The sequence below is a fragment of the Eublepharis macularius genome, chromosome 6 (genome assembly GCF_028583425.1).
Source record: "Eublepharis macularius isolate TG4126 chromosome 6, MPM_Emac_v1.0, whole genome shotgun sequence".
Taxonomy (NCBI): domain Eukaryota; kingdom Metazoa; phylum Chordata; class Lepidosauria; order Squamata; family Eublepharidae; genus Eublepharis; species Eublepharis macularius.
In genome coordinates, this window is record NC_072795.1 from 89,555,958 (window position 1) to 89,582,540 (window position 26,583).

Genomic DNA, 26,583 nt, shown 5'->3' on the forward strand with positions numbered 1-26,583 from the left:
TGCTGTGCTTCAGTCTCTTTTTCGGTGAGAACACATGCCCGCCTCCTGGGTAAGTGGCTTGTGAGTCTCCCATGTGGGGCTGCACAGAAGACGGACAGTGAAAACAGAGTTGCGCTTACCGTAACTACTGTTCATTGACGTCTTCTGTGCAGACACACAACCCTCCCTCCTACCCCGCTGTGTTCTTCCAGATAATGTGAAGGCATTTGGCGGCAAAGGAGAAACTGAGGGGAAAGGGGGCGACGTCGCCCAATGTCGCTCGGGCGGGAAACGGCCGCGCATGCGCATTGGGTCGGACGTGCGCCCCCTAGTGGACGTTTGCTAGAAAGAAAAATCCGGTCGGCAGGCCTGCGCAGGCGCAGTCCCCATGTGTGTCTGCACAGAAGACGTCAATGAACAGTAGTTACGGTAAGCGCAACTCTGTTTTACCATGGCATGTGCTACTGTGACAAGATTGTTCATTTCCCAGAAAAGAAGGGTGAAAGGCATTTCTATCCACTGCTACCACCTGCTTTTCCAACACGAGGCCTGGGCTCAATAGCACCTCCACTGTATGAACTGCTCCTTTAGACGAAATGTAATTGCACCCAGAACAGGAGACACATTAGTTCCTATCTTGATTCTTCCTCTAATCAGTAGCACTCCCATTTTGTCAGGCTTAAATTTCAGATTATATACCCTCACCCATTCTATAAGCACCAGTTCAAGATTTCCACAATCTCCCTGAGACCCACTGGGAGTATGAGATACAGCTGAGTATAATCTGATTATTGGTGACAACCCAGCCCAGATGTTCAGATAGCCTCTTCTAATGGTTTCATGATGACTGTGAAAAGCAAGATAGAATCTTGTGGGAGGCCAGGGGCTGAACATCAGTCCTCCAGCACCATCTTCTGAAACCTACCTTCCAGTTAGTACTGAAACCATTACAGAATAGTGCCTCCTGGTCCTAACTCTGAAAGGTGGTCCAGAAGTTTCTGACTGATGGTATCAAAAGATGCTGAGAAATCCAGGAGAATCAACAGAGTCATACTCTAGCCATCTATCTCCCTGTGCGGGTCATCCACCAAGGTGATCAAGGCTGTATGGGACTAATCTTATAGCCAGGCCTGAAACCAGGCTACAATGTATCCAAATCTGCTTTACCTAGGAATTCTTGGAGTTCTCCATCCAACACTTGTTCAATCATCTTGCTCAAAAATGGTGCATTAGAAACTGGATGATAGGTATGGCTCTGGAGTAGATTTATTTTGGAGTGGGCACAGTACTGCCTATTTCAGGGTAGGAGTGACACCCTTTATCAAAGAGGCATTTACTGTCCCTTGGACCCAGCCTGCCAGCTCCCCCTGCAGCAGATTTAAGCAACCAGGAGAAGCAAAGGTCATTCAGACAACTTTAACATAAATCAAATAAGTGGTATTTTTAATTTGTGAATATCTTAAAATCCATCTAGTTTTAATATTTCTTCCACATCAGGGAAGTATTCTATAGTTAATATATAGGGGAAAATTTAAATAATTTAAATAAATTATTTGGCTCTATGGTTAGTTGGTTGCACACTTCTGTAACACACTAAGATTAACATTTTGTTTATTTAAAAAATATATAAAACATTTATGTATATGTATAGGGTCTCCAAGGTAGCATAGTCCTCTAGTTTGGCTGGACGGTAGTAAGTATGTGAGTTTTGTTAGTACATATGTTTTCTTGTGCTAGTGAGGCAGGAAAACACAAGTCTTATGAAACCCCCAAGTACAAATGGCTGTTTGCTAATGGGTTGTGAATGGCTTGATGGGCTCCAAATTGTGACAACCTGTTCAAACATTACTGTTTAAAGAGTGTAACAATGCTGCTGAGGCTGCTGCATATATATTATATTGAAATGTGTGACAGTAGCCTAATGACCACCTTTAAACCCCAAAAACTGCTTCAGGTGGATGAGTCAGGAGTGGGGGAGTTGGTGGTGGAGGAGACTCCTTGAAAGTGGGAAAAGGGAATGAAATGATTGTGACAACCCCCCCCCCCCACACACACACACCAACTCTTCAACACTAGAAATAAGTTTGTTTCAAAACAAGCTATATGCTGGCATTGCCTATATTTAGAGTATAATGTGTTGTTTGAGCCTGAATTAGATTTGTTTGAAAGAAAATGCAAATCTGATTGTAGTACCTGATCTTTTTCCTGTTTTTTTTCCTGTCAGCTGCTTTCTTAGTAGCCATTGAAGCTGTTCTGGGAAAGGTGAAAATGACTCTTTGGAAACAAATATGTTTATTTTAATTTTACAGTAGCATCTTCCAAAAGAAGCAAAAAATACTTCAGAGAGAGACTCCTGTGCTTGAGGGTTGGTTATTTGGGAATTCAGCTTTTATCACTCAAAGTTACAGTGCAATCCTAAGCAGAGTTACTTGTCTAACACCATTGATTTCAGTGTGAATAGACTTGAGTAACACTTCTTAGGATTGCACTGTTAGTGACACTGCAGAGTAACAAGTATGGTAGTGAGGAATGCACGCTAACACTAGTGTTTAAAAAATAAACCAAGCTTTCTTCTGCATTAGTGAGCCCTCAGAAGAATTGTCTATTCCTAGCCTGTTCATTATTAGTAATTGTGATGTGCAGCCTAAGATTGTCACCTACTATCAAGATAGGGGTGGTATGATTTGATATAAGTAATAAAAGTGGTTTCATTCTATATGTAAATAGTTAAAGCCATCTATTTACAAATTCGGGGAATGTCTTTCATTTTAAGATGGCAGCCCAATCCTAAACTCTGATTACAGAATGTAGATACTGTTAAATTTATATTCGCCTCTTTCGTTGGGCTAATACATGTAAATACTATTTACATAGAACAACAAACAAAACGAAACAATGTACTGGAGCTCTTATGTCTTGGCTCAGTCATGTATCCATATATAAACACACAGTTCTATTTGAAAATGTAGACCGCAGATGTCCATTGCAATGTCTCTGTGGACAATGAATGGTATAATTGGCTATAGTTGCCACAATGAAAAGAGGACTCTCAACTTCTCTTTGGGCAATCCTCAATGATACAAGCTTCTGACAGGATTCTGGTAAATGTCTTGTTTCGTGGTTCTTCCTCTTTATCACAGGAATTTTGCTTATTTCTGGAAAGAAAAGTTAAATAAGGAATCTGCCAAAGTCTTAACACAATCTCTGTAGTTTAACATAATTGCATTCTCTACTCACTACGTCCCAGCACGTAAAGTCATGACTGCAAAAATGCTTGGTCTCAGGCTGGTGACGCCCACCCTTACATGAACCATTTTAAATTAGGGTAACAACCTTCCATACATAGCCTTAAAGGTACAGCGTTCCACTTCACGTCACATATCTGTTGCATCACTAGTAAAGTACATTTACCTTTATGGACACGGATAATTCACAAAAAAACAGGAATAATCAGTATTGGTATTTAAACCATGTGGTCCCGTGCAATCCAACTCGATCGCCCAATACGCTTCTCTTCTCAACAGTTCCTTATTAAGGTCCTTTGATCTATCCGATTTCAAAACTTCAAGGACTGTGAACCTGAACTGTCTCTCACTGCTGTGATTATCCAGGAAGTGCTGAGTAAGTGGTGCTTCAAGAGATCTATTCTTGATCCTGGAAATATGTTCTTGAATACGGATCTTAACTGCTCTGCTGGTACTCCCTATATAAATACGTGGGCAGCTGCATTCAATGATATAAACGAAACCCATGGCGCAGAATGTGGAAAAATGCCTAAGTTTAAGTTCCCTCTGGGTCGCTGTAACCAAAAATGTAGCTCCCGGGGATGACAGATCACAAAAGTGTCCTACGGGTTTCGATTCTACTAACGGACCATCATCAAACCGGGAGTGAACCAATCGATCCATAACGTTAGGGGTGCGGTGGAATCCCACCAAGGGTGGGGTGGTACATCCCTGGATATGACTGACCAAATGCCAGTGGTTTTAATAATACGACTAATGTCTTTAGCCATGTAAGTGTAGTCCACTGCCCATCTGATACCATTCTCCCTAACGCGGTCCTTATCATGAAACAGATCCAATCTTACCCTGTGTGCTGCTCTGTGAACTGCCTTCTTAATCACCTGAGTGGGATATCCTCTACCAGTGAAGTCTCGACTCAGCAAATCCCTCTCTCTAGAGTAGTCCTCTATTCTAGTGGAATTTCTTTTCAGGCACAAGTATTGGCCATATGGTAAGATGAATTTTACTGCAGAGGGAGTTACAGATTTTGGGTGCCACAACTAAGAAGCCCTTTCTTCGATTGCCAGCCATCAAGCCTCAGATGGCAGGTTCACCCAAAGTAGGGCCTCTGAATATGACCAATGTGATTGAGTAGTTTCATATCAGAATAGGCGGTCCTTAAGTGATGTTGGTCCCAAACTGTACAGAAGTTTAAAGGTCAATACCAGCACCATTCATTTGGATCCAGAAACAAAATGACAACTGGCGTAGCTGGAACAAGATGAGTTATATGGTTCCCGTGACCTGTTTTAGTCAACATTTTGACTGCAGCATTTTTTTTACTATCTGTAGCTTCTGGACACACGGAGTATATTGCAGTAGTCTAATATTACTAGGATGTGCACCACTTTAGGAAGACCTTTTCTTCTCAGAAAGGGGCTCAGCTAGCTCACCAGCCAAATTCGGTGAAAGGTGCTCTTAGCCACCATTGTCGCCTGTTTACCCTACAGGAGGCTTGGGTCTAGCAGGACCCTCAAGCTATGAGCTTCTTTTTGAAAGGGGAGTGTGACCCATCCAGAACAGGAGATAACCCAATTCCTGGGTCAGACATTTTCCCTGCTAGTAGCACCTGTTTTGTTGGATTGTCAGCTTGTTGAGTATGCATATGTAAGTGTCCATAGGGATAAAATGGTCACAATCTTGGTAGGGGTTGGATGAGTTCAGGTATCTCTAAGGCAGAAATATAAAAGTTTTGGAAATTTTGAACCCATGTGGGGAAAATAACAGTTTTTTTTAAAAAAGGGAGATTGAAATATATGCAATATTTACACCCCCATAAACTTACTTTAATGATTTAACAACATAACGTGTATCACCTTTAACTTAGTGTATAAATGTTACTTTTAAGCATATGTATGGGATTTAAAGATGTCTTCATTTTCTATAAGAAAAATGGCAAGTTTGCCAAATACTTAAGAAAGTGTTGCAAATTGCTACACCATGTGCTCCCATAGCATACGTGTCTTAATTTCTGTTCTCTGACAGACAGGAAAAAATAGAAGTTGAAAGTAGCAAAAAAAATGTAAACAAAAGAAAGTGTATTATTTGGAAAGAAAGACTCTCATTACAGTCACAATAGGTAAACTACCAGCATATTTGGATATTAAGTTAAACTTCATAGAATTGAAAATGCTGAACTTTTTAGTAAGGTCATTAAACCCATTATAGCATATTAATTGTTGCTATTTTTTTACATTTAAACAAAAACGTTCTTGAAAATGTTTTTTATATTCATAGTATACATAGTAAAGAGTTGCATCTGACAAAGAATTGCATCTAATGAAGAGAACTGTGGTTCTTGAAAGCTTATGATACAATAAAGTTGGTTAGTCTTAAAGGTGCTACTGGACTCTTTACTATTTTGCGACTAAAGACTAACATGGCTAACTCCTGGATCTCTAGTATACATAGGAATTCTCATTATCTAATGCTGTAAATTGTCTTGCATTAAAATTTTCATATTATACACTTTGAATAAAACCTTGCTTTTTATTTCACTGATTCAAAAAGGAAAAAACTCATAGTTTTTCCTTAGTGTTTCCCCAAATTTCCCAGTTTTGCATTGAAATAGTTTGAGTACTTTTTCATGCTATTCATTTTGAGTGTGAAAATGCTATTCTTTTTGTGTGTGAAAAAGCCTTTTCTTTAGAAGCATTTTACTCATTCTAAAAGAAAAACATATTTCATAGGAGATTCCCCCCCAGTGCTTCCAACAATATTCCTATTGGAAAATTCAGGGGGGGGGGAACCTTCAATAAACCCAGCCTTTCATGTCTCTTTAGGACATGCATGTGTTAGGTAGCAAGGTACCCAACATTTGATAATCTAAATCATCATCTTAACTAACAGAACATCATTATTCATTCAATTATTATTATTGCAGCAAAAGCTAGTAAAACAAAACAATTCTGAGATAAAAGATAAGTTATCACATAAAAGCATAGCAATAAGATCAGAGCATTAGCAAAGGGAGATTAATAAAATAAGAACAATAGAGATAAAAAGGGGAAAAGCAATTATACCACATTTTCAGCTGACAGGAGTTAGGGGTGTGCAGTGGGGAAATATTTGGTTTTCCCCGAAGCGGGGAAAACTATCTGGAATAACTCAAAACCAGAAGTGGCAAGCTGCTTTGGGTTCAGGTTGTCAGAAATTGCTTCGGCATGCTTTGAAATGATTCTGAGCATACCAAAGTGAGATTCCCACCTCCCCCCTGAGCCCCCCTTCCTCCAACCCCACTCACCTTCCAAAGGCCGGAGCAGGCCTTCTGCCACCACCGCCGCCATGGCCAGCAGGGTGGCAGGGGAAGGCTGCAGCCGGTGCCTGCGCTGCCTGCACTGCCACTTTGGTATTTGCAGTGGCTGGCAAGTGGCAGTGAATGCCAGCGCCTGCGCCGCCCCATGCTACTGCTTTGGTTTGTGTGGCGGCCGGCAGGCGGCAGCGAATGCTGGTGCCTGCGCTACCTGTGCCTCTGCTTCGGCCGGCAGGTAAGTGGCGTGGTGGGAGGGTGGGCACACTTTAAAGGCCCCGATGCTTCCCGAAGCAATCCGAACTGGCCCCGATGAGGAAATACCGAATCTTTACGAATCAGGCCTGGTTCAGGTTTTTTCCCCGAACCGGGAACTCGAAGCGCACACCCCTAGACAGGAGTCTACATTTCCTAATGGCTAAGGAACAAAATTTGGCCATGTCACAAGTCACTGAACTCTGAGTGTCTTCTAAAAGGAATTTGTGCAAGACTTTGGGTCTGAAATCAAGATAGGACTGCAAGGGATTGAATCTAGCCAAGAGAGGCTGTATAAGGCAAGCCCATTCCTCTTGATAAAATTCACAGAATAAGAGGACATGAGTAACCGATTCCACCATATTGGTCATGCATGGGCATAGGCGTTCATGCATTGGCACTCGAGCAAATTTCCCTGCAATGCAACAGAAGGAAGTGCCTCAAAACGGGCTCTAGAGAATGCCCATCTGTAAGGCTCATGAGTGATGTTGGATAGGTAAAGAGCAGCAGTAAAACTGGGATTGGATTTTAAATATTTGAAGTTCTTGGGCAGCAGAGCTTCTTCATTTTGTAATTCAATATCAAGAAGTCTCTGTATAATGGTTGTTCTTGCCATTTGTAGGCTTCCATAAAAGAGAGCTTCTGGAACTAAACCAATCTGTTGAATCTTATTAAGAATTTGTGTGGACCAAATAGGATAAGGGTCTGAGGCCAAAAGGTAAGGTGTTAGGCCCTTTGGATTGTAGTGAATTTTTAGAGTAATATTGCTTGTTCCCAAACTCTTGTTCTGACTCTGGGTAGACCAGCCTCTTGCCTAAGTATTTCATTGGGAGTGCTTCTAGGTACACCAAATAAGGATCTAAGAAATTTGGACTGGATGATTTTGAGGGTCTTTAAGTTGACAAATCATAAAAACAATAACATAAGAATGATTAATATTAAAACAAACTCTACAAAAAGAAAAATCAAAAAGAGTCCAGTAGCACCTTTAAGACTAACCAATTTTATTGCAGCATAAGCTTTCGAGAATCAAGTTCTCTTCGTCATATGCCTGATACAGAGACTGGTCTCTGTATCAGGCATCTGACGAAGAGAACTTGATTCTCGAAAGCTTATGCTAAAATAAAATTGGTTAGTCTTAAAGGTGCTACTGGACTCTTTTTGATTTTGCTACCACAGACTAACACGGCTAACTCCTCTGCATCTATGTACAAAAAGAATATACAACATTCAGCAGCCATATATCCATTAGAGTCCTCAGAATAGAAACAGCCAAGATAGAAACTCTGTTTTCCTTAATCCTTGTAGCAATTTTTCAACCTCCATGCACAAACTTATATTCTAATAGCTAAGTGGCCCTGATCTGAAGAAACTTAAATCCAGAGACTGGAGCAATGAATAAACAAGACAGATCTTCCTACACCTCCCCAAAATGACCCAGGTTTGCAGAAAAAATTGAAATCTAAAAAAATACATTGAGGTTTAAAATAAACCCAAAATGACTAAAGGTTCCTGTAGCTTTAACCAGATGCCCTCAGTGGCTGTTGAAAGGCAATCAAGTAACAGGTCAATATTCCAGGCTTGATTTTTGTCAGTAAAACACAGGGGAAGGGGGCAAGGCCCTTTCCAGGGCTGTTTGGGCCTTTGAGAGAGGACTCATTGGGGCCTGGCCGAGAAACAACCACTAGATAGTAATGGATAGAGTTTCAGAGTAGGATCTAGGAGACGCAGGTTTGAACCATCACTCTGTTTTGGAAGCTTACTAGGAGACTTTAATCCAGTTGCACACTCTCAGCGTAACCTACCTCTCAGAGTTGTTGTGAGGGTACTACAGAGGCAAAGAGAATGATACAAGCTGCTTTGGGTCCGTTCTGTGAAGAAAGGCACTATATAAATGAAGTAAATTAGTAAATATAGATGAAGATGAGGGACAGATAAAAGGTAAGTTGTTTAGTGAGTTTGAATGAGAGAAGAACATAAGGAAAGATGGGTATATAGAGGTTGCTGGGAGATGGGAAAGAGGAAATTGTGTGGGGAAGGGGATAAAAGGAAAAGTGAAGTACCGCCCCCTGCAAGTCCTTATAGGTCCTCCAACATGCAACTGGGCCATAGGGGAGAGGCTGCCTAGGGTATAAGGGGGAAAAGATGAAAACGGGGACAGGCAAAGGTGGGTGGGCAGGAGAAGCAGGAAAAGAGAAGAGGCTGTGGGGAGGCAGGGAAGGTAAAGAAGACATGGTGCAGAAGGAGAACATGAGATGCCACCCCCAAGTCCTTTCAGATTTCAGAGAGAAATCTGAAATTTATATATACTGGGGAGGGCTTTAATAAATAAATAAATAAATAAAAGGAACTCTTGTAACTTTAAGAATCAGATGTTCTCAGTGGCTGTTGCTAGGTAACTGTAAGGATGATGCCCAGTTGAGCCCTAAGCTTCTGTTGAGACTGACTGAACTTTTGTTCAGGCTGCAAGTGGTTGCAGTCCAAAACAAGAGGAACCCAGTCCAAGGAGACTCAAGAAAAATATATCTCAGTTAGCCAAAGTAACAATACAGTATCTTTTTGTGAAGTGCAAGTGCTGCTATGGTTGAAAAATAAATCATACATATATATAACTATTGTAAATTCCTTTTTGTAACTCGGGTAGGCACCCCAGAAAGTTGCCTATTAAATCCAACTGTACCAGCATTATCACCAATTCATTTGTATACTTTATTATGTATGGATTAGCAATTTGAATATAGCTTGTGAAGAAGCTTTGTGAAACGGGATGTTTTAGTTGCTAGTGCACCCATTGCCAACTCTCCCGGATCACTGCTTCCCGTCGGATGAAGCTTGGTCCGTGATGGTTAATTGCTTGCAAAAGAAACAAGTAAAAGGAACACTTCGGTTAAAAGGACTTTTTCATATGAACTTATCTTCTATCTTTGTACTTACCTGGTATACTTATTACATATTGGAGCATTGGTTGGATTTAATAGGTAACTTTCAGGGGTGCCTACTTGAGTGACAGAAAGGAATTTACAATCGTTATATGTATGTATGATTTATTTTTCAACTGTAGCACTTGCACTTCATAAAAAGATACTGTGTTGTTACTTTGGCTACTTGTGATATATTTTTCTTGCGTCTCCTTGGACTGGGTTCCTCTTGTTTTGGACGTTATTTGGAGACTTCTCCTCTTGTTTTCTGGTTGTACGTGGTTGCAGGCCTGGTTCTGGCTTAGCTAGAGAAAATGTGCTGGTTTGTTAATTCTGAACACTTTCTGGCCCAGTGCCAGTTCCCTGGAGATTCGGCCTTGAGAGATTAGCTCTCACAGCTCATATCTTTACTCCCTAATTTCACATGGCTAACAATGCCAAGTAAGCAAATGAGCCATGATTGGCTCTTGGTTGATAGGGTGATGTTGGCGGTCCTGAAAAGATGACTGCCTAGCTCACATTTTTCCTCTTCTCTAACCATTGTTAGAGTATTCTCTCTCACGTTACCATCATGTGTGAGAGAATATTGGTTCCATGCCTCTTGTCATCAGTATGCCTTGTGTCTCCCCTGCTTGCAGGTCCTTCTCTCCCCCCCCCCCCACTTGTGTACTTTTTAAGCATGTTTAGCTTGTGGCAGAGTTACTACCACATGCTGTATGTATTTAGGCAATGTGATAACATCATCCTCCTCAAAACCAAGATGTACTCCTATAATTTCTTAATAGTGTTTTTCAAAGGTTTGTGTAAACTGGGTTATAGTTGTAACAGAAATTGTCCTTGACTTCTCTTTTGCATATAGGCAACTAGAATGAACTGTTTCCAGCCGTAAGATTCTGAGAGTGATTGCCTTTATGCATTTAATAATAGATTATATTACTCTAGCATATTGTCATAGGCAAGATGTCCCGGTGTTCTCAGACAGGGTATCTGGCTTAAGCATTATGGTGATCTTCTGAATTTTTTTTTTCTGGACATTTAGGGATGCTCAAATTTGTCAGTTTGTCCCGTTATTTGCCAGTGATGATCATGTGCCAAGTAATCAGTGAGCTGTTTATGTATATTTGCAGGAATTAGCTATTTGCAGCCATCAGAAGCCAACTCCCAGCTGATGAGACGTCTTCTGGTAATCGGCTTCTGATTTCCTGTTGGGGAAGTTTGGCTCTGTTTGTACTCAGTAAAGTCTTTTGGGGGGGGCAGGGGGAACAAGAATCACCTGGAAGTCAGGTTCTTCTGAATTCCAACCCTGGAAACTTTCCTGCCTTCCACACTTGCTGAGATGCAGCAAATTTGGGGTGGAAGGTGTTCAGGAGGCCAGCCGGTGTCCTTTTTTCTTTCCTAGGTCAAGATGTTTGCCTGGGCTGCAGAGAAAGGAGCTCTTTCTCTTCTCCCTTTTGTAATGCAGAGATTAAAAGCTCTGCTTCTTCCCAGCTTGGGTAGGATGGAAGAGAAATGAGCTCTTTCTCTCTGTTTGGCAATGCAGAGAACAAAAGCATTGCTGCTCTCACTGCGCAGCTTCAAGAGGAGAGGAGAGCTCCTTTTTGCAGTTCTCTGTGTAGCTATTTTGCTGAGATGGTGAAGAGGATCACAGCCTGCCTTCCAGCTGATCCCCAGTCAGCTATGAGTCTGCTTCTAACCAACAGTCAGCTGCACTTAAGTGTTTGGGAGCAGTTCAAATTGTTCATTGGAATATGACTATATATCCCTGATTGGCTCACAGTTTGATCATGAACAAGGTAAATTTGTTTACTGAACAGGTTCACTGAGAAATTTGCAGCATCCCTAGACATAAGCAAATCTGTTGTATGGTTTTTGATACACACCTTCAGACATGACAGATTTGACCTAGTGCCCAAGAATGTGGAATTTGGATGAGTGGTTGTGGCGTCCACCATTTGTCAGTAGGTGAGATTGTTCTTGCTTGTTTGTGTATGTAGGAAGAACTATAAAGAGACACAGTGGCCATGTGAGTATTGACAGTCCCTTACTTTCTTATACTACAATTACCATATCATGGACAAAGTGAAAGTAATGCACACACCCTGTTATGTAAACCTCCACTTTTGGGCTCTCCAGTGTGGTGCTTGTGGGTGCTTTGGTGTCCATCAAAACCTTTCCTGGTGCCCACCAAGTGTTTCTGAAAGTGGGCATGAAGAGGTAGCAGTTTTGCCTTGCAAGGTGTCTGGTTGGCCGTTGTAGATTTGATTGACTATGCAGATTTTTAAACATGTTGCTTTGGCAACAGCTGCCACCATAGCACAAGGATTTTGTGGCTGACTCTGTCTCTTGTGGCAGCCATTTTTGTTGCTGTGCCCACTACACTGTGCCAGAATTCCAAAGGTGCCTGCAAGCTCAAAAAAATAGGGGAGCCTAATATATGGGCAGGTATTGAATAAGCTTTTGCCATTGTGTTCATTGCAGCAGAAGGCTGTGAATTGTCTATATGTATTCTGATACTATGGCTATTAGCTCAAACATTTTCCTGAAATTAGAGTTCAGTGTGTAAAATTGTATGGCAAAAGGTAATTTAACCTCTATCTTTAAGTATCTCATGTTATTTTTTATGTCTCTAGGTGTTGTAGAAGGTGACTTGGCAGCTATTGAAGCATACAAGTCATCTGGAGGAGATATTGCACGGCAGCTTAGCGCAGATGAAGTACGTTTGCTAAATCGTCCTTCTGCTTTTGATGTGGGATATACGCTTGTTCATCTTGCTATACGTTTTCAGAGACAAGACATGTTAGCAATTCTGCTTACAGAGGTGAGTTTTCATTTGCAAGTGTGTATCTTTGTGGGTGTTCAGTAGAAGCACAAATCCCAGAAATAATCAAAACATCATCAGCTCTTACTTGATCCATGAGAGTAGTGAGGGAAGCCTTTAGTTTTGGCTCTTTCATCTTAAACTTTAAGTTGAACCACAGTTGTAAGAATAAGGTCCTTCTAGTGTATAAAGAGCAAAGGTGGGGGAAAGAATTGGCCTACTAAACTCTGTTCTGGTTTAATTTTTAACTGAGATTCTTTTTTGTGGTTCATATTCAGTAATACCATTTAAATCTCAGTGTTGATTTGCAAGGAAGATTGGAGTAAAGTAATGGTTCTAATGAGTTAAAACTGTGTGACAGTTATATATATTTTAAGAAGCAAAAAAAAAAAAACAATTCATGTAGTATATTTGTAATGCTTTCTTATGTGTATTTATCAGAAATTTATGTTTCTGAACTAATAATTATTTTAAAGAAAGTAAGCCAGTCAGAATAATGGCGTGCAAGTTGCAGTACTATGTAATGCTCATGGAGTGCTTTTGTTAATCTGTCAAGATTTTGCATAGATCATCTTCTTTGAGAAAACAAAGATTTATTCATGCACTGTTATATATTTTATTGATATATCAACATGAATTCTGAATTCTAAAAAATGCCAGTTCAGAGCCTACTTGTGTTTGATGTTGGGATTAAGAATACTACCTGATTCATGTGATAAAACTGGCAGTTAAACTTTTGCTTAAAACACTAGCATCTTCATTCAGTTATAATCATCCATAAATGAGACCGACAGTGGGCCAAGCTGTTGTTATAGACAGTTGGATCAAACTTGGAACTTGACTGGAAACCAGGCACTAACTCTTGCTGCTTGGAGTCTTCTTGATTTAAGGCACGATTGTAATCTAGCTAATTATTCTTATTTATTCATATAGTACTCAGATGAGAAGAAATCAGTTGCTTTCACATACATGAATAGTATTTCTCATCATGTATTATGCTGAGATGAGATGACATATGAAACTCATTGTGTCCACTTCAGAACAGCAAATTGAGGGCCAGTTAAGATATCAGCTTCACTTTTCCAAAATGTTTATATGAATTTATTTCCAATGTTGAGATTTTAGGTAAACCTTTTCTTTCTTCTGGAAAACCCTGGGGAATTGGTTTGTATGTTCTTGTACACATACCAGGGGAGGGAAGAGAGAAAATTCATATGTAGAAATAAAATACCATTTGTGTGTGTATTGAGGTATACATGTGCGTGTACACAATTAGCTTCTACTTATTTCCCTAATACAGCTTGACTCAAAATCTGGGCATGGTTCACACAGGAAACATGAACACATCCTTCTTTTGCCTTGTGTAGAGTTGCAACATAACTGTGCAATAAAATGGTCTGTACCATTTCAGGCTACAGGAATTGACCCTTCAGTATGAAGAAGGCTCCTTGGAGGATGGTTGAATCTACCCCATAATTTTGAATACTCTTGTGTTCTCTTTGTAAATAGAAAATTGGCTAAGCAAACAAAGGACTAGGCTAGAATGTTTATTCTGTATATGCTAGTTTACTTGCATGGAATTGTTTTTATGTTCTGTGTAAGAGGATCCCTACTTGATTAGACTGGGGTCCATGTAGTTCAGTACCTTGTTTGCTAGAGTGGTTAACAAGATGTCTTCACAACTTGATTTGTAGCGTTCCCAATGGTGGTAACAGTCTCTTTTTTATTACTGGTATTCATAGGAACATCTTCTGAATATGAGGTTCCGTTTGGTTGCCATAGCTAAGTGCCACTGATGGACCAATGTATATTGAATGTGTCTTTAATGTTTTATGGGGAAGCCATCTAAGCTGTTGTTATCACAACATCTGCCAGATGTTTTGTGATTATGTATGTTGTGTTTTGAAGTTCTTGCCTTGTGATGAATTGGCTTTTACTTGATTCTGTTATTACTCAGATGCTTACTGTTCTCTGTAAGGAAATAAATCTATTACATGTTGCATTGTAGGTATCCCAACATGCAGCTAAGTGCATTCCAGCCATGGTGTGCCCGGAGCTTACTGAACAAATCCGCCGTGAAATTGCTGCCTCTCTTCATCAACGAAAGGGAGATTTTGCTTGCTATTTTCTAACTGACCTTGTAACATTTACATTACCTGCAGGTAATTATGTGACATGTTTTTTTCTGCTAATTTGACCTTAGTTGAAGGTTCATGGAATTACCAACTGCTTCCCCCCCCTAACTATTCCTGGTGTAATCAATTCTGAAAATTATAACAACATTGGCTTTCCAGTGATCACATTTCTACGCAATTTACCAATGAGAAACATAATTGATAAATACCACAGACATGGACATTCTTAAAGCTCATAAACATTCTGATAACCTACACATGCCTAAGATATTGGTTGCTGTTAAATACCTCAGTACAATATCCTCCTTTATCTGTCTCATTTTCTCCCGTGCTGTTGCTCCTGGAGAGCATGAAGGTTTACTGAAAGGACAATGGAATGGATGAAATCCCAGAATTATTGTGAAGTTGAGATGTGTATGTGCTGAAAATATGTGATGTGTATGTGCTGAAAGGTTTTCCTATAGCCCCACAACCCTGGCTTGTACATGAAATAACAACACAGAAGGCACTGCTCTGAAGTAGATTTTTGTGAGTGGGCATATACTGCAGGATGTATAGATGAATTTCTGTTTTCCAGAACATGTTGGGAGAAGGTATAATAAGGGTGTAATAAGTACACACCAAATTTGTAAACCTGCTGTCAAAGTAGTTTCATTTTCAAGATTTTGTGCAGTTGAAAGATAATACTTTAAAGTATTATCTTATAAGTATAATGTTTTAAAGAACATCCATCACACAACTCTGCGATTCTCGGGATATACTTGTTCTGTACAGCCTGAATTGTTGTTTTCACTTTTACCAGGCAGGTTCAGTTGCAGCACAAAGATAAACTCATAGGGGATGGGGATTACAGTTTATATATTTTCTCTCTTTTTTGTTATCCTATATACTCTTTTTATTATTAAATGGGATGGGAGGATTTGAGTCCAGTGGCTCCTTAGAGAGCAATAAGATTTTCAGAGTGTAAACTTTTGAGTGTCAGAGTCACTAAGGGACCACTGGAGTCAGATCCAGCTGTTCTACTGCAAATCAACATGGCTACCCACCTAAACTAAATAGGATGGGATAATTGAAAACAATATTTTGGTTTAAAATATTGCTTTTCTTCTTTATAATGTGGACCTGGTCAAAAATACCTTCATTGGGTGGGAGTAAGGGTTGAGAAGAGAGGAGAGCAGAAGGAAGAGGAGGAGCATTTTCTTCTCTGTCTGGACCCCACCGATTTTTACTTGCTCTGATCTAATTGGATCTCCTTAGTTTGATTAGGAGTCACCATAAATCAGAGGCTCATTCAAGTACAGACATTTGGTAGGCTTTTATACTGAATTTCTTTCACAAATGTATTTGTGCATACTTCCTTGGCAACAATGCAGTGTGAAGAAACATCCACACATATATGAATATCTAGCCAAGGCGATCTGTTAGGAAGCCTTTCTCTGCACATGGGACCTTCTTTATATCCAGGCAGGGAACTGAGCAAATATTTGTACTTTACTTGAGTGTTTGGATAAGCATCTGAGTTATGCTGGCCCCTGATCCATCTAAAGAAATGGGAAGCCTTTTATCCAGGGATATTTCTTTTACTGCCCTCCCTCTCTGGTTCTAACACAAGCATCCAATTTCATGAGTCGTTAAAGGAAAACTTCCTATTTTACTTCTGGAATGTTGTAAACAGATCATTTTGTATTGGGCTTGCAGCCTTAGCTTGTCCCAAGATCAAGTCCCCTCTTTCATCCCTGGTCCTTTTTAAAGTGCCACACGTTGGGGCAGGAGCATGAGGTTTAGCAACTCTTGGTGCTGTTTTATGTGCAGGATAGGATAAATGAAGCCAGCAGTACTGCTGGTCAAGTTTGGAGACATGGTGCAGTCTCCCCAGTCTTTGTTGGCCACTTGCTGGCAGCAGCTCATACCAGAGTTAGGCTTGTTAATGGAAAAATTATAAAAAAAGTGAAATTCTCCCTTGAAGTCTAAAGGGTGTGTATCTTCTGACCCTAAATGTCCCTCCTGCTTTATACACCAACCTGAAGGAAAGCCAGTGGCCTGCCACTAGTTTCCCTTTAGCCTGGGACCCAGGCTTTCAACTCTGGGACTTAATGGCTGGTGGGCTTGTACACTGTTTTGATGCTGTCATTGTTCTAAGGTAGTGTGAGGGTAGCATGCATGTATAGTCCTATCCTCCCACCATTTGGGGGTGCGGGACTAGGGATTTTTTTTTTGCATACTTTGGGAGAGGGGGAGGGATTGTCTTCTCTCACCCATGTGTCCATCCCTTTTCCTAGGCCTGTTTTGGCTCCAAGTATGTTTGTGTGTGAATTGCCCACTTTTCTTATTGTGATAGTGACTTGGATCATGTTAACTATATTGGAGACTAGGCATTCAGATAATAACCATGCTATAAAAGATATGTTCTAGCTAATTGACATGACTCTTTAATTCTGTTTTGAAGTTTGAGAATCTAGCAGTCCAGTCCTAAGCAGAGTTCATTTATTTTAATGGGCTTAACCTGGAGTAACTTTCCTTAGTATTGTGCACTATAAAACTTGCTTGTGACAACCTATTGCTTTACTACAGTATATCATCTGTGAATTGCCTTTTATCTTTGAGTTTCAGAAACCTTTTTGTAATTTTGGCTGTAGTGATTCATAAACATGAAATCACTATGCTCTAGTTACAGTAGAGTGCTAGTTGATGATGCCAAAGGGAGTATTGTAAGAAAGTAGTCCTAGGCCTGTTCTGTATTTTGTACTTAATTTGTTCTGATTCACTAGATCTTGTAAAGCAAAACAGACTATCTGACTGTTCTGATTTTAATTCACTTATGTAGTAAATGGGATGACCTAGAGAAAAACAGTAAGGGTTATATTACTTGAAGTAATAAAGCAGAGACTACTAGAACAGGGTCTTAATAAAAAGTGAACTATAATTCCCTTATCTTACCCTCATTTTGTCTAGAAGTAACCATGAAAAAATAATATGAATAATTTGTACAGACATGAATTTATGCACAGACAATCCTTTAGGCTATTTCCCACTTTTGATGTACTGATCAATAGCTGCCTGACCCCATGAATCTAAGGCAGAGCATGCATTCAGTTATCCATGCATTTAAGAACGTAATTCTGCCTAGGCAGTGACATGTAATCTCTGTATATTACTCTGTATATTACTTCTCAGAATACCTCTGTGGTGCCATTTCTCTCATTTCCTTCAACACTCTCCCCAAAATGCATGTTTTCCATGAAACTTTTGGCAGAATACCTTAGTTCTTGTCATCTGTTGAAATGAAATCTGAGTACATAAAAGTGGAATGAAGGCATATTGTTTCCTGTTTATTCCTGCTTCTCCCTCTCTCCTTTTGACTCCGAATTTTAAATCGTAAGCTCTGCTAGGCACCTGGTGGCAAGGCCTGTTCATCATCATGGTACTTGTACAGGCCCACATGGGTGCTATGCATGCAGAGACCTACTACAGAGGGGTTTTTGAAGCTCAGAAACACCAGAGGCACTCCTTTCCCCTCCTCCACCTTGCTTTCCTGTCTTTTTCTAGCTTGAAAGGGAGGGGGAGGAGTGCCCTTCCCCAACTTATCTTCCTTTTTCTGCTTAAGTTCTCTTTCTTGAAGCTCCTTCACTAGAACCTTTCCAGTGAAGAGAAATGGAGAAAAAGACCACAAATTGGTTAACATTTGAAGAACATACTGAAAAATTCATATTACAGCGCAAATGGCCTTAAAAATATTGTCTCAAAGGCTCTTTTTTTTAAAAAAAAAAGTACATCCTGTGGGGCAAAAATAACTCAATCTGATAACCACACTGTTTGTCTACTTTGCTTTGGAGAGGAATATATATTTTTTAAAAAAATATGTCTCCAAGTGCCCTACATGTAGTCAAGTTATGCCTAAAGTGAGGCATGATCAAGCGTCATGATTAAAATCTGCTTTGAGGGAGTGATGTTGCATGATGCGAGCAGACGGCTGAAGCACAGCATCCAGATCCCGATCCCACAAAAGGCTTAAAGTAAGGTGTTTGCGACCATAAGAAAACTCAGGTGATGGGGAAAACAGGTGATGGCAAACTTAGAACACTCAAATTGAATCTTTAAAAATTCTTTTCCAGCTGGGGAAGGTAAAAATAGCCCAAGCTGACAGAAAGAAAGAGAAAACAAAATGGCAGCCACGAAACAAAAAAGCAGAGGGAGAGGAAGCTCCACTATGTAAAAAAGATATGGATGAGCTCACAGAAAAAATTCTGGACAAAATTGCTCAATTATTAGACCCAATGAACTCCCAGCTAAAAGAGATTAAAGAAACACTATGGTCAGTTAGTGAACCAGATGAAACTTCAATGGAGTCGGGTCTTACCTTACAGAAAGAAATTAAGCAAATACAAAAAAAGAAGAGATAACAAATTTAAAGATGGAATAACTGGAAAATGCATCCTGCAGGAATAATCTTAGATTTTGTAGCTTTGAAGAAAAAGAGGAAGATTCTACTATATTTAACTATATTTAAAGCCTCTTGGATGTCTAGCACTTTAGAACTGGAAGAAAGGGTGGCCCCAGTTATTAAAAGAGTGCACAGAATTGGCTCCTTTCGCAATTCTAACAAATTTCCTCATGACATCATTGCCAAAATCTTAAAAGAAGCAAGCTTTAAAGGCATACTTACATATAAGGACAATAAAATACAATTTTTAAAAAGACTTCTCAGTAGAAACACTACAAAAAGCACGGATGATGAAGCCAATCACTGACTGAATCTGATAAACGATGTCACTGGGGCCGTCTGGTCAGACTCCTGGTTATACATCAAGGTGTCTCAATTCAAGCTTCAAACTTTGAGGAAGAAAAAGTGCTCCTTAAAACCCTTAATTTAGAACCCCCTAAAGAACTACATCACAGCACACAAAAATCTGGATCCCTGGGAGAATGCAAACCAAAACAACACTGAAATAGAATTCCAGTTAATGGACAAGTGAAGACACTTTGAACAATTAAGTCCAATTTCAAGGAATAACACAAAACAGACATAATAACCAAAATTGTGTAAATTACTATTTACAAAACTGAACAAAAACAAAAGAAAAATGTGGACCTCTGTTGATCCTCTTATAAATCACGAATCACTGAGCACTTGATTGTGGGAAGGGGGGAAATCTGAAAGTCCTGATTGCTTTGAATCCTCTTGAAGTTAGAAAAAACAGACAGTAGGAATGATTAATCGCTACTGCTCCTGAGTGAGTTTATTCAGGTATCTGGAAGTTTACCTGTGGAAAGAGGTTAGATTTAGACATGTTGTTTTGTTGTTTATGGAGAAAAGGGGAGAGGGAGGGAATGGAAAGAGTTAAGTTGTTATAATGGGAGGGGGGTTGTTGGGATTTTTTTCTTCAGTAGCAGAGTTGAAGCTAAAAAATCTGTTATTACAGTGGGTCAGACATACTGGAAGCTGGTTAACTTAAATAATAGAGCTAACCTATTAAAGCATAATTGGGATAATGACTGATGAGTTACCTATATGACGTTCTGACATTAAACTGCAGAGGTTTAAATAATGCTATCAAAATAAAAAAGGATTTCTTCAGCCTTGGTTGAAGAACATCCAGACATTGTTTCTCCATGAAACCCACCTTAAAACATCAATGAGGCTGGTTCTAAAAACCCAATGGTTCTCACAACAAGTCCTAGTGCTTGGTACCTCTAAATCTAGGAGTGTAGCTATTTTGATTTTTTAAAATTTGTTGTTCTCTAGTACTATGATAGAGAGAGACCAAGAGAGAGATTTTTGTCTGTTAAAGGAAAAATGAATGGAGCCATGATGACTTTAGGTTCTATTTATGCTCCAAATAAGAATTAAGTTGACTTCATCAATGATACACTGATGAAGCTAGAAATATTTCAAGAGGGGGAAACCCTACTAGGCTGTGACCTTAATTTTACAATGAATACTAATATGGCTAGAACACATCATGTACAGACCGTACAGAAAATTGGAAAGCAAAACAAGCTTAACAGGGTTTTGGAAAAGTTCAACTTCTCTGATAAATAGCGTCTCTTAAACACCTGCAGGAAAAGAATTTTACTTATTTTTCAGCTGTATAAAATATCTAATCCATGCAGTTGATATAGGACCCAAAATATGGTCAGTCCATGCATTGGTCAAATGTTTTTTATTAAATAAAGAGATGACAAAGGACCCAACTGAAACTGAAATAAATTACTTTTATTAGATCCAGTAATATATAAAGAAATCACAACAGAAATAAGCAACTATTTTGCACTGAATTCAGACTCTGGAGTTTCTCAAGAGATAGTATGGGATCCGATGAAAGCAGTCTTACCTGGGAAATTCATTTCCTTAGCATCAATCAGAATAGGGAAAAATTATACAAGAATTAAAAAATAAAATAAAAGAACTTCAAAGGAAACAATATGGGGGAAACATATCATAGATTGACAATGGAAAAGAAATAACTAGAGGCAATAGAAACCTCCAAAATTCAAAGAAATCTACACGATTTAAGGCAAAAATATTGGGAGAAAAGCACTCTGAGTGCTTTTCCGGAGAGTATCACAAAAAAACTCTGCTAGATTGGTCAATTCAATTACTGATCCATATAATAAATTGACGCCTAACGAAAAATAAATTGTACAAATATTTGTGGATTATTTTTAAAGCTATTTGATTCAGAGTGTCCATGAAAAGAATCCATTATAAAATATTTACATACAGTTAAAGAATCAACTAACCTCAGAACATATAGAAATCCTGGAACAACCAATAACAAAAGCAGAGGTTATAGACAGTATGAAGAATTTAAAAAATAATAAAGTACCAGGAAGAGATGGGATGCCCACTGAATTTTATAAGAAATGTATACACCAATTGGCAGAATTTCTAACCTAAACCTAAATTATATGCTACATACAATCATATAAAAGAAAAATCTAAATATAAATGGATTGATAAGATGTGAAGACACCTGGGAGTTAATATATCTAAGAATTTAAAAGATTTATTGAATTATAACCATAAACAATGAGGTAAGAAAATAAACTTGACCTTAAAAGACGGCAAAACAAAGTTTCTCCTGGCTAGAAAGATTAGACCTGGTCTAAAATATAATATTCCCACAATATTTATTCATCTTTCAAACCATACCTATTAATATAATGGTTAAAGACTTGAAGAACTGGCAATATAAATTAAACAATTTTACTTGGGAAAACAAAAAATAAGGAATTAGTCACCAAATACTAAAGCACCCATCATAAACTAGGGGATATGATCTACTCAATCTTATAACATATTACAAAGCTGCACAACTTAAAAATGTAATAGCATATACTAACTGTACTGAACCAAAATGTGGATAAAAATTGAACAAACATTTACTGGTTCTGCCTTTTTAGCAGATGTAATATGGAACAAATCAGGCAGAAGACCAAATACTATAAAACTGAATCCCTTCTTAGATAATACTCTACGCATTTGGGATAAGAAAAGAGCCTTATTGGCACCTAATATCGCTCCCATATCATTATTTTGGGGGCAGAGCTGGTTTACACCTGGCAAAGCAGTAAATACTTATGATACATGGAGAAAAAACAAACTAACAAGGATCTGTGACATAACATTTAAAGAACAAATTATGGAAAAATCTAAATTGGAAATTAAATGTATGGGGAAAATACCTTGGTTCCAATTACAACATTTAATAAATAACTCAAGAGTTCAAAAAGAACCTCAATAGAGATCTAACAATTTTTGAAAAACTTAATCAGTACAAATAATGAAAAAAAATGGAAAAGATAAGAATATCCATATTATATAAATTATTGACCAAAGGGGGAAAATCTCACATCAAGCAAAATGGCAAAAAGATTGTAATGTCACCATTACGGACATAAAATGGGAAAAAAATTGGTTATCCAATATTTCTCTTACAAGAGCCATGCATAAAAAACTCAGTTTTTAAAAGTGTTGGCTAGATGGTACATAACTCCTTTGAAGTTACATTATATCAATACGTCTGTTGATCCACACTTTCATTGTTGATGGGAATACCCCAAGGTTGGAGAGTTTGGGGGGGAAAGTACTGCAAGTGATAAAATGCATTACAGGAGATATAGTTCCGCTGCATGCCAAAATTATTTTATTAAGTTTAGGGGAGGATATAAAGATACCCAAATTGAGAAAGGATTTAATTTCAATTATGTTGGTGGCTGCTAAAGTAATAGTGGCACATTAATGGAAAACCAAAGTATCTCCAACAATAAATCAATGGTTAAACAAAATATGGGAATATTTTATCATGGAAAAAAATTCTGACCAAATTTTAGTATCCGCGAACCTGGTATTGTTTTCTTAGAACATTGGTTCCCTTTTTTGGATTTTGTCAAAGGAGATAAAAAAGTAAAAAAGGTGATTCCAGCAAAATACAGAATATTAACCATGTATTAACTTTAAGTATGTATAAGATTGTATATAATACTGCTCCTGTTTAAAGTTTAATTATGTTAAAGTTTAACTTTAGAATGGTCTGTTATGACATATAAACTTTACAAAAATAAATATGGAAACTTTACAAAAATAGTTTTTTTAAAAAAAAAACCCTGCTTCGGGAGAGAGAGCTCTGTCTGGTGCTGCTGCAGAAAATCCTCTGAGAAGATTGCCTCTTCCCAATCCAGAGAGATGAGCCCGGTTGTCTTTGGTTCCAGTGGTTCTTAGATTGACTCCAGGGCTGTTGGTACCAGTTATGGCTCTGGTAGAAGCCCAGCATTCTGGTCCAACATTCATTGTCCAAACAGCTGCTACCAAAAAAGCCTTGGCACAAGCATGAACATAATGCAAAAGCTTCAGCAAAATTGTCTAAATCTACCTCGGCTCTAATGGCATCTCATCCTCAAGTCTCAGTTCTGCCCAAACCAGTCCTCAAATCCATAATACAAATGGCGTGGTCTTTAGAGATTAACATCTCTTGTGCTTCTCCAAGAGTTACTAATCTGATGTTTTACGTCGTGCACCAGGATCTACTGGGCTAGTTATGGATAGGTTACTACTGGGCCTTGGCTCAGACCTGTCTCAGTTCTACCATTAGCCGCAGAATAAAAACCCAATACAGAACAAAACAAGGGTGGTGGTGCCCCTTTCTGTTCCAAAATCCTATAGCAAATTCCTTGGTTGTAGATTCTATCCAGTGCAAGAACAAGGGCTCTCAGCATCTGGCCTCCATTGATAGGGAGGGGCATAAACTTGATAGTATGGGTCAAAATGTATGCCTCTTCTGCCTTACACTTTAAAATAGTCAATTATCAATACATAGTGGCCCATTACCACCTGTTCTTGGGGAATGGCATAGTTCCTCAGGGTATTCAAAACAATCTTCAATCAAAAAGGTGAAATATTCCAAGGCATGTGTTCTGTTTCCTATGCTGGTGTATGTTGCATTCCAGCCTCCTGTCAGGGGAACCTTTCAGCTCTCTACTTCCAGAGGCCACCCTGACTACAGACAAATTCCTATTCAATTGGAGTGCTCATGTAGGACCCATACCAGTCAGTGGTATCTGATCAATGTAGGACAAATTATCCCATTATAAGCATCCTGGAACTCAAGACTGTGTACTTGGGGTTCCTTGCCCTTCACTCTCATCTGAGAGGAAAAAACATCTAAGTGGCTACCGACAACTAAATGGCTATATATTGCTTAATGAATAAAGGAGGAACAACCTTGCTGGCTCTGTGCCACCTAACAACCCAAATATGGGAATGTTGTATCAGGCTTTCCAGCATGACTCTCCTTTTCTAATTTTTTTTACACCACAATGGTTTTACAGCCTTCTCTTGAGTTCCTACCTAAAGTGATTTCCATGTTCCATCTGAACCAAGATATCATCTTGCCATTCTTTTCCCCACAGCCACAAGATGATCAAGTGTGTGCTTTTCATACACTGGACATATGATGAACTTTGCTATTTCATCTCAACAGAACTAAACCTTTCAGAAAAGACACAAATCTCTTCATTTCCTGCTTAGGATCTAGAGCAGGTTACAAACTCTCGGCCCAGTCCATCTCTAGCCGTCTCTTGCACTGGTTTATGTTATAAACTTGCGTGAGTTAACTGCCCTTTAAATGCTCATTCCACTTAAGTACAATTGCCTTCTGCTGTGATTCATTGTGACCTTTCTGTAAATACAGTTTGCAAAGACCTCTTACACATTTGGAAAGCATTACTTCATAGGCCTGACACCATGAAAGTGGAAATTGGAAGAGCAGTGCTTTAGTCCTTATTCAATTAAGAGCTCACACTTGCCTTCCAGGACTTGATAAGTCAGCTCACTACTGTCCCATGTGGAACTGCACAGGTGCTATGACAATAAAAACATGGTTGCCCTTACCTGTAACTGTGGTTCATTGAGTGGTCACCTGTGTAGTCTCACACACACAGCTTTCCAGCTGTGAGGTCTAACTGCTGTACTGATTAAGTCTGTGTCTTGCAGCAGCAGTGACGAACTAAGGGAAGGGTGCTCTCTCCCCCCCCCCTTTATCACTCTGGAAAAAGGCAAGAAAGCAGCGTGGAAGAGGGGAAAGGAGTGCTCTGTGGTGTTTTTGAGCTCAGTACTCATATGTCACTGAAGAGGTTACTGCTCTAGGAACAAGTTACAGGTAACTGCAACCTTGTTATCTTTCGTAGTTAGTACAGCATCATGATGTGATAATGGAAAAGTAAGGTGTGAAGTGAGTATTGTAAAGATTGCAGCTTAAACCTGTGCGGTGAATTAAGCAATTTGTCATGCTGGTAGAATTCTCTGGTTTTGCAGATATTGAAGACTTGCCACCAACAGTCCAAGAGAAACTATTTGATGAAGTACTTGATAGGGATGTTCAGAAAGGTAAGTAGTATGAGGTTCATTTTAAATGGCAAGTGATAATGACAATAGACAAAAAGTAAGATGATAACCTGCAGTAAGGAGAGGAATCAGGTGAGATTGCCTTTTCTCCCTCTTGTGCCAACATAAAACTAGTAGACAGTCGTTAGTAGAGACAGCTAAGCTATACACATGTGGCAAGTTGCTGTATGTTTATAGCTTTATAACTGAAATGAACAACATATCTCTATTATTATTATTATTATTATTATTATTATTATTATTATTATTATTATTATTATTATTATTATTATTATTTCTAACCCACCCTTCCTGCAAGTGGGCTCAGGGCAAAGTACAACACTTATAAAAATACAAAAAAAATTAAACAAAATTCATAAAATAATAGTTCATATTATAAAATCAACGAGCAAATAATAACTGTCCCAAGACAGGGTCAATTCCAGATTCTTGCTCATCAACATACAGAGGGAGGGAAGTGGACAGAGAACATACTGCAACTCATATGTGGGTCAGCTAATGAATGGGCACTACGTAGCCCCATGCTGTACCCATATGTTAGGCAGCTGGCCAGTGAACACTGTATAACCCCACACTTAGTAGGAGACTGGTGGGAGGCTCAGTAAGGATCTCATGCTGGCCTCAACCATATGCCTGGCGGAACATCTCCGTCTTACAGGCGAGTTACAGTAATCCAACCTGGAGGTGACTGTTGCATGGATCACTGTCGTTAGATCCTGAGCTGACAGATAGGGGGCTAGCTGCCTGGCCTGCCTAAGATGAAAAAAGCAGCCCAGGCAACCATCGTGATCTGGGCCTCCATAGATAAGGAGGAATCCAGGATCACACCCAAACTCCTGACTGATGGTAGGGGCACAAGTGGTGCCCCCCCTAAAGGCTGGGAGATGGATCCCCTCCTCCGACAGCCTACGGGCCCTACGGCCCAAGTACAAGACCTCTGTCTTTGCAGGATTTAACTTCAGCCTGCTGTGTGCCACCCATCCAGACACGGCCTCCAAAGCTCTCAATAGGGCATCAGGGGCAGAGTCAGGTTGATCGCCC

At 39.3% G+C, this 26,583-nt stretch overlaps 1 protein-coding gene across 2 annotated transcripts in view; it reads left to right on the forward strand.

Moving 5' to 3' along the window:
* ZRANB1 (zinc finger RANBP2-type containing 1) overlaps positions 1 to 26,583 on the forward strand; it is a 93,272-nt gene that overhangs the window by 37,348 nt on the left and 29,341 nt on the right. For both annotated transcript variants that reach the window (XM_054983758.1, XM_054983759.1), the window contains 3 exons: positions 12,317 to 12,504; positions 14,513 to 14,666; positions 25,453 to 25,524. In XM_054983758.1, coding sequence (XP_054839733.1) covers positions 12,317 to 12,504; positions 14,513 to 14,666; positions 25,453 to 25,524 — 414 coding nt within the window. The remainder of the gene's footprint in view (positions 1 to 12,316; positions 12,505 to 14,512; positions 14,667 to 25,452; positions 25,525 to 26,583) is intronic.